Source organism: Lithobates pipiens, unplaced genomic scaffold (assembly GCF_037356315.1).
Source record: "Lithobates pipiens isolate NorthernLeopardFrog02 unplaced genomic scaffold, aLitPip1_a1.2 Scaffold_13, whole genome shotgun sequence".
Lineage (NCBI taxonomy): Eukaryota > Metazoa > Chordata > Amphibia > Anura > Ranidae > Lithobates > Lithobates pipiens.
In genome coordinates, this window is record NW_027507718.1 from 116,899,820 (window position 1) to 116,912,073 (window position 12,254).

General features: G+C 39.5%; 1 protein-coding gene across 1 annotated transcript in view; it reads right to left on the reverse strand.

Moving 5' to 3' along the window:
- The window catches only part of PLVAP (plasmalemma vesicle associated protein), a 55,614-nt gene extending 44,196 nt beyond the window's left edge, over positions 1-11,418 (reverse strand). Inside the window, exon 1 of the mRNA XM_077475429.1 lies at positions 10,860-11,418. Coding sequence (XP_077331555.1) covers positions 10,860-11,231 — 372 coding nt within the window. The 5' untranslated portion in view covers positions 11,232-11,418. The remainder of the gene's footprint in view (positions 1-10,859) is intronic.
- Positions 11,419-12,254: the final 836 nt, after the last annotated feature.

Genomic DNA, 12,254 nt, shown 5'->3' on the forward strand with positions numbered 1-12,254 from the left:
TGGGTAGGGGTTACACCTTCCACTCTATCTAGTAACATATAAATGACTCTCAGAACATATATATTTGAATATATGATATCTTCTAGATGGTTCTATATGATTAGAAATTCATTATGGTGTAGATATTTTATAGAAAGAACTATAGAATAAGGTGCCAAGAAAAGGACTAAATTTTAAAAGTTGCACTCTTAAAAAAAACATAAACACACTTGCAGAGGTGCTGACACCCAGTGATGTTGGTTTTATATAAAACTATCAGAAGTGTTTTAGTGTTGGGTGTTACCGCATTAAAAAAATAAGAAAATTGAAAAATAAATAATCGCCCTATAGATTGTATACATATGACTTATCAACTCTAAACCTATATGTGTTTAAATGACATCAATATTGAGTGAAAGAAAGTGCCACGTGCTCATCACATAAGTGCAACTACTTTAAATATGCTAAACAGAACTAAAAACTCTCTAAATTATCTCATATATTGCCTAGTGTTGGCTGGTATTGTAAAGGTAGTAATAACAATGTTAACAATGTTGTTACCAGCCAACACTAGGTAATATATGAGTGAATCAGAGAGTTTTTAGTTCTGTTTAGCATATTTGAAATAGTTGCACTTACCTGATGAGCACGTGGCACTTTCTTTCACGCAATATTGATGTCATTTAAACACATATAGATTTAGAGTTGATAAGTCATATGTATACAATAATTGCCTCTGTAGGGCGTTTATTTATTTTTTAATTTATTTTTATTTTTTTATGCGGTAACATCCAACACTAACACACTTCCGATAGTTTTATATACACTCAACATCACTGGGTGTCAGCACCTCTGCAAGTGTGTTTATGGTTTTTTAAGAGTGCAACTTTTAAAATGTAGTCCTTTTCTTGGCACCTTATTCTATAGTTCTTTCTATAAAATACCTACACCATAATGAATTTCTAATCATATAGAACCATCTAGAAGATATCATATATTCAAATATATATGTTCTGAGAGTCATTTATATGTTACTAGATAGAGTGGAAGGTGTAACAGCCTCCTACCCAGAATAGGGTAAGAATAGCGCGACATCAACTTTCCTTACATACTTTCCCTAGTGGACACGGCTTGGTTCGTATCGGTGTATGCAGCTATTCATATAAATAACCTTTACTAGGAGCAGCGCAGGAATAACTATTTACTAGTAACAACTGAATGGTCTAAGAAAGGAGCTGTGTCAGTCGGTGAACTACAGAGAAAAGGATTTTACGGTGAGTACAAAAAATCCTATTTTCGTTGTAACGGAATTTGGATCCAAAATTCATAGACTAAATTTCGCATTTCGTACAAAATTCGAAAGCATAGCAAATCGTATTTCGGATCCTCCCGAATGTACGAATTTATGGAAATTCGTATGAATTTTCGATTTGTACGAAAATAATCGCACATGTCTAGTATATATCAGTTCTTGGGACACTGTGGGAGTTATTTACTAAAACTGGAGAGTACACAATCTGCTGCAACTCTGCATAGAAACCAATCAGCTTCCAAGTTTTACTGCCAGAGCTTAATTGAACAAGCTGAAGTTAGAAGCTAATTCTGAACCAGTGCACCAGTTTTAGTAAATCTCCCCCTGTGTATGTTTTGAGTCAGGGATGCAGAAGTGAAGCATCTTAAAGGAATTAAAGCCTTGAAGCACACATCTTCAGACGTTTCAGCTACCATATTTCTTTTCAAATGCTAGGTTCACAGTTTTTTTTTGCGTTCAACCCAGTGAAATAAAAAAAGGAGAGGTCACCATACTAACTAAACAATGTTAGTACAGCAATCTCCCCCGCTGAGCTATTGTGTTTTGACAGGGTGACTGCCCCCCCCCCCCCCACCCCACTAGAACACACTGATCAGTGCTCACAGTCATTGGCTGCAAGCACAGATTGGATGGTTTTTCAGCATGCCCGCTTGATGAAAGCTATTAGACCAGCTCCTGTCCAACAGGCTGCTTTACACACAGCCTGCGTATCGACCACTTTCTATTGAACTGGCCGATACCAGCCAATATTCGACCCATTACCTTGATGGAAAAAAAAAATTTTTTCCTTCAAACAGATGATTAAAATTTAGTATGGTGTATGCACAAGATGGGGCACTTGATGATGTCACACAGTTGCCATATACAGTTACACTTTTTCTCCTGAGATCTTGCAGTTAGGAACAAGGTCTCCCTTCCTGTTGCTTTCCCTGGTGGCATCTGTCTGACAAGGGCTGTCTCACTATTGACTGCAGGGAAACCAGGAAGAAAAAAAAAAGGTAAGTAAAAGCAAAAAAAAAAAAAAAGTTTAACAAAACAAATGATAGATGATTTCACACCAGCATGGAGCACTGCATGCTGATGTGAATTGTATTAAAAGTTGGAAAGGTCTGTTAAAGATTTTTATGCTTCCTGAATTATTGTGCATTGCTATGGTCAACAATGTGTTATCATTTTACATTTTTCGTGTCATCCTTGATGAAGGGGGTGCAGATACAACCTCTGAAACATGTTGGCTTTGCAAATATTTTAGCATTAGAATAAACTTGAAGATTCCTGACAGGTTACTTCGCTGTCTTTCTTTGTCACAAAAAAATAATCAGCTTGTTGGAAGATCTTCCTCTGTGTAGATCCTTATCCTATATTCTTCTATGCAGTGGAATGAAGCAGAGCAAATACCCTTTATGCACCTTCGCCATTGCTGTAATTAGTTACAGAAATGGGCAGCTGTCACCCCAACTGTTATTTTCAGGGTGATAGCTGATGACAGTGGTTTATGGCTTACTTTAAAGCCCAATTCCAATTTTTTTTTATTTTTTTATTAGTGTTGGATAAAGTGGACAAGTTTAGCCCATCAGACCTGTTTCTTTAGTTGTTTGCTCTGTGTCCCCATGTCCCCTCAGTTCCCGTCCTAGTAAAACGGGACAGGAAGTTATAGGAAATCTCTACAGTGGGGGCAGAAAGCAAAAAAAAAAGGCAAAGTGCTGTAAAAAAAAAAAAATTGAATACATTGGTTGGATTTTGTTTTGTAGAATATTTTTTTAATTGTTTACAAAGCTATTCTGCCAATAACAGCATTTCCTAGTCAGGATAAGTCACTGTCTTGCAATTAGCAGCAGCATTGCCAACCTGCTTTGCAAGCTGCTTTGGTAGGCTGTTAAGTGGATAAAAAAAAGTCTACACGCCCCTGCAAAAATGTCAGCTTTCTGTGATGTAAAAAAAATTAGACCACGATAAATAATTTCAGAACTTTTTCCACCTTTAATATGACCTATAAACTGTACAACTCAATTGAAAAACAAAATGAAATCTTTTAGGGGTGGGGAGTAAAAATAAAAAAATAAAATAATGTAGTTGCACACCCTATTATAATTGGGGATGTAACTGTGTTCAGAATTATGCAATCACATTCAAACTCATGTTAAATAGGAGTCAGTAGACACCTGCCATCATTTAAAGTGCCTCTAATTAACCCCAAATAAAGTTCAGATCTTCTAGTAGGTCTTTCCTGACATTTTCTTAGTCGCATCCTACAGCAAAAGCTTCCAAAGCATCAGAGGGATCTCATTGTTAAAAGGTATCAGTCAGGAGAAGGGTACAAAAGAATTTCCAAGGCAGTAGATATACCATGGAACACAGTGAAGACAGTCATCATCAAGTGGAGAAAATATGTCACAGTGACATTACCAAGATGGACGTCCCTCCAAAATTGTTGAAAAGACGAGAAGCGGTAGTGGCAGCTCTTTTTCTTCAGCTGGAACAGGGGCCTTAGTAAAGGGGAATTATGAACAGTTCCAAATACCAGTCAATATTGGCACAGAATCTTCAGGCTTCTGCTAGAAAGCTGAACATGAAGAGGAACTTCATCTTTCAGCATGACAACTACCCAACACATACATCCAAATCAACAAAAGAATGTCTTCACCAGAAGAACATTAACGTTTTGGAATGGCCCAGCCAGAGCTCAGACCTAAATCCGTTTGAAAGTCTGTGGGGTGATCTGAAGAGGGCTGTGCACAGGAGATTGCCACACAATATGACAAATTTGGAGTGTTTTTGCAAAGAAGAGTGGGACAATATTGCCCAGTCAAGATGTGCCACGCTGATAGACTCATACCCAAAAAGACTGAGTGCTGTAATAAAATCAAAAGGTGCTCCAACAAAGTATTAGTTTAAAGTGGTTGTAAACTTATTTACATCACTTGTACCTAAAGGTAAGCCTATAATACGGCTTACCTGTAGGTACTGCAAATATCTCCTAAGCCTGCCTGGCTTAGGAGATATTTACCATATATGCTTGCGCCGACATCATCGGCTCACGCGCACTGAAGAGCTCGTTTCTTCAGCAGCCGTGCCGTGACCGGCGGCTCCCACACGCGGGTGTGTTGTCATCACGGCTCCGGCCAATCACAGCACCGGAGCCTGCGAACCCCGAAAATAACTCCAGAAGACATGTTACCGGTCACAGCGGTGTACGAGAACCGCTGCAACAGCTTCGATCTAAGGTAATTATTTCATAATGAGCTAATTATTTTTGCTTGTTTTTTGGGGTTTACAACTACTTTGACCACTTCAGCCCCGGACCAATAAACACCCTAAGGACCAGAGGTCTTTTTACAATTTTGCACTGCACTGCTTTAACTGGTAATTGCGCGGTCATGCAATGTTGTACCCAAACGAAATTTGCGTCCTTTTCTTCCCACAAATAGAGCTTTCTTTTGATGGTATTTGATTGCCTCTGCAATTTTTATTTTTTGCGATATAAATGAAAAAAGGGCGAAAATTTAGAGAAAATTTTTTATTTTCTACTTTTTGTTATAAGAAAAATCAAATAAACGTAATTTTAGTCAAACATTTAGGGCTAAATTTATTCAGCCACATGTCTTTAGTAAAAAAAATGTCAATAAGCGTATATTTATTGGTTTGCGCAAAAGTTATAGCGTCTACAAACTAGAGTACATTATCTGGAATTTACACAGCTTTTAATTTACGACTGCCTATCTCATTTCTTGAGGTGCTAAAATGGCAGGGCAGTACAAACCCCCCCCCCCCCAAATGACCCCATTTTGGAAAGTAGACACCCCAAGGAAGTTGTGGAGAGGCATGTTGAGCCCATTGAATATTTTTTTTTTTTGTCCCAAGTGATTGAATAATGACACAAAAAAAAATAAAAAAGTTTACAAAAAGTTGTCACTAAATGATATATTGCTCACACATGCCATAGTTATATGTGGAATTGCACCCCAAAATATATTCTGCTGCTTCTCCTGAGTACGGGGATACCACATATGTGGGACTTTTTGGGAGTCTAGCCGCGTACGGTACCCCGAAAACCAATCACTGCCTTCAGGATTTCTAAGGGTGCAAAGTTTTGATTTCACTCCTCACTACCTATCACAGTTTCGAAGGCCATAAAATGCCAAAATAACACAAAACCCCCCCAAATGACCTTATTTTGGAAAGTAGACACCCCAAGGAAGTTGTAGAGAGGCATGTTGAGCCCATTGAATTTTTTTTTTTTGTCCCAAGTGATTGAATAATGGCACAAAAAAAAAAAAAAGTTTACAAAAAGTTGTCACTGAATGATATATTTCTCACACATGCCATAGTTATATGTGGAATTGCACCCCAAAATATATTCTACTGCTTCTCCTGAGTGCGGGGATACCACATATGTGGGACTTTTTGGAAGTCTAGCCGCGTACGGCACCCCGAAAACCAATCACTGCCTTCAGGATTTCTAAGGGTGCAAATTTTTGATTTCACTCCTCACTACCTATCACAGTTTCGAAGGCCATAAAATGCCAAAATAACACAACCCCCCCCAAATGACCGCATTTTGGAAAGTAGACACCCCAAGGAAATTTCTGAGAGGCATGTTGAGCCCATTGAATATTTTTTTTTTTGTCCCAAGTGATTGAATAATGACACAAAAAAAAAGTTTACAAAAAGTTGTCACTAAATGATATATTGCTCCCACATGCCATAGTTATATGTGGAATTGCACCACAAAATATATTCTGCTGCTTCTCCTGAGTACGAAGATACCACATATGTGGGACTTTTTGGGAGTCTATCTGCGTACGGCACCCCGAAAACCAATCACTGCCTTCAGGGTTTCTAAGGGTGCAAATATTTGATTTCACTCCTCACTACCTATCACAGTTTCGAAGGCCATAAAATGCCAAAATAACACAAAACCCCCCCAAATGACCCCATTTTGGAAAGTAGACACCCCAAGCTATTTACTGAGAGGCATGTTGAGTCCATTAAATATTTTATATTTTGCCACAAGTTGCAGGAATTTTTTAATTTTTTTTTTTTTTTGCACAAAGTTGTCATTAAATGATATATTGCTCACATATGCTATGGGTATAAGTCAAATTACACCCCAAAATAAATTCTGCTGCTTCTCCCGAGTACGGGGATACCACATGTGGGGGACTTTTTGGGAGCCTAGCCACGTACAGGACCCCGAAAACAAAGCACTGCCTTCCGGATTTAAATATAAAATGCTACCAAAAAAACTGTTAGCGATCGCAGGGATCAGGCCTGACTCTGCGATCGCTGCAGTTATGTGTTTAGTGTTTTGTAAGTGACAGTGATCGATCAATACTGCACTTGGGTGGGCTGGGCAGAGGGGCAAAACGCAGGTGCTAGCAGGTATCTGGGCTGATCCCGCTAACAATGCGTTTTTTTGGAACCCTAAACTGCTGGGGATGCTAGTATAGATCTGATCAGATCAGATATTGATCTGTTCAGATTCTATACCAATACGGGAGGTTTATGCTTTGCGTGTGGGTGTTAGCGGTACTGGCACTAACCTAGCGCTGCCTGGGGCGACGCAGACCCTGACCCTAAAACCTAATTGATATCACCTGCCGGGTGATCAGAGGGTTAAACCTTTATTGGGTAATAAATGGTGGGTGCCCTGATGTTATAAAAAGCAAACTAACCAGAGTCACCCGTAACACTTATACGGTGAAGACTGGTGAAAGGGTTAACTAGGGGCAATCAGGGGGTTCAAATTTTTATTAGGTAGTATATGGGGGTCCCTGGCGCTATATAAAAACCTGACGGGGAACCTAAATAACTAACTGGCTAACCAGCATCACCAGTGACACTTATACTGTGATCGCTGGTGAAAGGTTTCACTAGGGGAAATCAGGGGGTTAAAACCATTATTGGGTAGTATATGGGGGTACCTAACGCTATAAAAACCTGGCGGTGAACCTAAAAAAATAACTAGCTACCTAACGACACTAGTGACACTAATGCAGCGATCAGAAAAACGATCGCTTAGTGACACTGGCAAAAGGGGGTGAAAGGGTTAACTAGGGGCAATCAGGGGGTTAAAACCATTATTGGGTAGTATATCGGGGTACCTAGCGCTATAAAAACCTGGCGGTGAACCTAAAAAAAAAACTAGCTACCTAGTGACACTAGTGACACTAATGCAGCGATCAAAAAAACGATCGCTTAGTGACACTGGCAAAAGGGGGTGAAAGGGTTAACTAGGGGCAATCAGGGGGTTAAAACTATTATTGGGTAGTATATCGGGGTACCTAGCGCTATAAAAACCTGGCGGTGAACCTAAAAAAATAACTAGCTACCTAGCGACACTAGCGACACTAATGAAGCGATCAGAAAAATGATCGCTTAGTGACACTGGCAAAAGGGGGTGAAAGGGTTAACTAGGGGCAATCAGGGGGTTAAAACCATTATTGGGTAGTATATCGGGGTACCTAGCGCTATAAAAACCTGGCGGTGAACCTAAAAAAATAACTAGCTACCTAGCGACATCAGTGACACTAATGCAGTGATCAGAAAAATGATCGCTTAGTGAAACAGTGCGAAAGGGGGTGAAAGGGTTAACTCTAGGGGCAATTAGGGGGTTAAACCTTTATTGGGGGGTGATAGGGGGCTACCCTGGACCTAACACTAACTGCCCTGACAGTTTTTACTTTTACAACTGACACTGAATGCAGTGATCAGTAAATAAATGATCACTGCAATCAGTGACACTGTGACTGGGGGGGGGTGCGGGGGATCGGGGGGGGTTTGTGTGCCTGTGTGTACCTACATGTCAGTGTAGTGTTGGTGCACACTTACTTTCTGTCTTCTCCTCGTAGTCCGGTCAAAAAGACCGCCCTGAGGAGAATGACATCACTTCCTCCTTCCTGTGTATACAATACACAGTGGGAGGAAGCTTCTCATTGGCCAGCAGCGATCGAGAGGGGGTGGCCAGAAACCAACGGCCATCCCCTCATCACAGATCGCTCCTGCAGCGAACCGAACCGCCGTATCCAGCGGGAGGGGGTCCGATCGGACCCCCCACCCACTGGAAGGCCGGCACGTACATGTACGTGCTTGCGTCTGCCTGTGCCATTGCGATGATGTACAATGGCAATACGGCGGTCCTTAAGTGGTTAAGGGTGTGCATACTTAAGCAACCATATTATTATAGTTTTTTTTATTTTTACTTCCCTCCACCTAAAAAATTTCAGTTTGTTGTTCAACTGAGTTGTACAGTTTATAGGTTGCATTAAAGGTGGAAAAAGTTCTGAAATGATTTATATTTGTCTCATGTTTTTACATCACAGAAGCCTGACATTTTAACAGGGGTGTGTAGACTTTTTATATCCACATGCAGCCCAATGGTAATGAAAGGAGTGCTGACTACACTGCAGCTGCTGCAAATTGTGAGGCAGTGGCTTAGCATTGTCAACATGAAGCAGGAGATGCTATTATTGGCAGGATTTCCATTTAAGAAACCCTGTAATAGCTTTACAAACTTGTTACTAAACCCAGGACCCTGCATTTACTATATGTGGTCTCCCATAGTACACAGAAAATGGAAATGCAGTTATTTTAGTAAATATAAACTGCAAAATAACTTTTATCATCAGCATTATAGAGCATTTTTGTGATTTCTATCAGTGTCCAGCCAAGCACTGGTTAAAGCAGGCAGGAGGAGCTTTAATTCACCTCTGACTGTCCTATGAGGCTGCATGACCCCTGACTTTCTATCTGGACAGTGCTGATCACATGCACCCTCCCGAGGAAAAAAAAAACCTCTAGCAATACACACCAAACTGGGCATGTGCAGAGTGCCTCAAAGGCTCTGTACTATTAGCAGATGGATTGGAGACAGTAAACGAAGGGGAGGATCAGAGCAGACAGGATCAAACAGCCTTTTTACACAATGCAGCGGATTAACCCCTTAAGTTCCACAGTGAGTACAAGCATGCTTTACTGCATATACCGACTGATTTTACTGTTTTGGGTTTAGTAACACTTTAAGAAAACTGAATACAGTGATGTATGATGCCAAACCTACTGAAAAAAAGAGATTTAGAGTTCACATATACTTTGACTTACCACTGAGCAATGCTGGCATAATTAACCTAATAATAGAAACTCTTGACATTTTTAAATGCTATCTTTAATTTCTGAAAATCTTTAAAAATAACAATATTTTATTAGTTAGTTATAAATCAGCGATATTAAACCCACAGTCAAAATCGTATACATTGCAGCTTACCAGTCCTTGGATGTGGTGGCTGTATTCGTTTTCTGCTTTAGGTTTTATTATTACCTGGGCAGCACATTGGCTAAGTAGTTGGTAGTCAGTACTACGGTTGTCATAATGTGCTACCTGTGCCTACGTAGATTTCCTCTAGGTACTCTGGTTTCCTCCCATACTTCAAAAACATGTTGATAGGTAAATTGGCCCTAGTGTATGTATGAATGCGAGTTAGGGATCTTATATTGTAAGCTCCTTGAGGGCAGAAACTGGAGTGAATGTACAATATATATGTAAAGCACTGTGTAAATTGATGGTGCTATATATGTACCTGTAAATAATTACTATCACCTGGGCAGTAGGGGGTTGATTTACTAAAACTGGTGAGTGCAAATTCTGGTGCATAGAAACCAACTGAACAAGCTGAAGTTAGCAGCTGATTGGCTACCATGGACAGTGGCACCAGAATTTGCAGTTTTAGTAAATCATCCCCTCAGTCTGTTGCTTTAACAGAGTAAGCTGTCCAGAAAAAGTGACAGTTAGAGTGTTGGAACAAATCATTTAACACTGACAGGAGTGCTTACAATGGTCAGCTTTTATTCATTTATGTAAAATCTTTAGCTTAAAAAATGAAAAACAAAGCTGTTGTATCTGTTGTAAAAATGTGTTAGCTTTCCCTTGGCTTTTTTTGTTAGTTAAGTTCATGTAAAACTGCTAATCCATCTAACACTATCCTCTCCCCAAACTGACAATACTGTTGTCCAAGGGTGGCTCCATTGCTCTTCCATCGAGAGTGGAGACACCCTTTGACATAAAGTGTAATGCTGTATGGATCACCAGGTGAAAATAAAGGGGGAAAATTAATGTATGCAGCTAGTTCTCTTAAGGATTGGTAAGCTTCAATGTATTACATTTTTGTTTTTGAGTTTGAAACCTTATTAATGTATCCTTAATTATCAGTCCAATTCAGTAAAATAATACAAAAAGCAATAAGAATATGCAAAGTGCAGCAAACAATTCGAAATCATCTCTTAAATTATCTAAATCTAGTAAAGTGCTTATTGTGCATACATCTCTAATGCGCTTTACTCTAGTCTAGAATAATAAAGCATTCCTGTTACCATTAGTTACAATTACTTACATTACAGCGGAAATATATATACACACACACACACACACACACAAGTATATATATATTTATAAGATTGATAAGATCATCATGTGCTAAAACTTTTTGGACCATGATCCTGCAACATAATACAACAAATCAAAAGATCTAAACAAAAGTCATGCTACACCAAAGATTCCCAAAATTGTACTCACGAATCTTGGACAGAGAGTTGTTCTGTTCAAGCTGCTGGTTGCCTGTGTCTTCATAAGAGTATCGCTGCAGTTTTTATGATTTTTTTCTGAAGCGGTCAAGTTTTTTTTTAGCGAATTGAAATTTTCCATCAGCAACGAATGGGCCGCTACTAATTCTTTATAACGGTTCTCTACACTTTTCAGGCGAAGTTCTGTGCCGCCATGGGCATTGCCATAGAGCATGAAGAGCACCAAGCCTAGGATGATAAGGAACTGGATGATAGATGAAAAAATGAAGAAATATTTCATATAATGCCAGCAACCTTTTTGTCTGGATCTGAGAATGTCCTTAGACTCCAAGCCAAACTTGGCCATTGCGTAGCTCTTGTCCATGTTTGCCTCTTGCTATTACGATAAAGGGGTTTAGATAAAGAGCTTAAAGACTCCTCTTACAAAATCTGCAGTCCTTATGTGACCAGTACAAATTCAGCAGACCATTTACTCTCATCTGCATAGAGCTTGTACCTTAAAGTCTTGATAGCCTCATCATTTTATCTTGAGATGGGCTATGGGACAGGGTGTGGTTTTTTCACACCCACTTACTGATAAGACTTTTTTAATGTTTCCCAAGCCTGGCTCCTTCCTGCTGCTCAGGATGCGTCCAACTTCCTTAAATTTGTCATAACACTCCACACTGTGAAAACTCTATTGTTAGTGGGTTTAATGGTCATAGTGCATATTTGCATGTGTGCCTAGTATAAGCAGAACTTGAATTCATTTTTGATTATCTTTATGATAAACATTCCAAAGAAAAATATGAATATCCCCTTTTGGTTTCATTTACAGCTTTGTACATACATTCTACTTAACTACCATGTATTATATTGCTCTGTTTTTTAGAGTGTATATTTTAAAGGACTGTGTTAACAACTATTATATTGACTATACAGTGAAAAACAAATAAGATACTGGGTGTTAAAAAGAAAAGGAGCCACTGATGTATTTCAGGCAAGCCCGAAGCTCAAGATTGTTTTTTTAATGAAACCCAAATTCAGCTAGCAAATATACTTTCTTATAAAACTTACTGGCTGTTCAATGGCTAATGTGTAAGGGGGGGGGGGGGGGGGTGTTAACAGTACTTTTTGTTTTGCCCACTAGGTGGCACCCTCTTTTAGAATATATCGAGAGTGGGTTTCGGGGGTTGTTTAGGTGGAGAGTGTACGAAGGTAGGAACTCTGCTCTGCTTCCTTCAAAGAAGTAAACCCCAGAATATGGTATTCCCCGGCCTGGAGAATACCTGGCAAGGACTGAAATTAGGGACTGGTCTAGACTGGTCTAGAACCGCAGTCAACCTTCATTGTAAGAAGATGGAACCTATTTTTCCTTGAAGTGATGTGTAACCTAATTATGTATTCT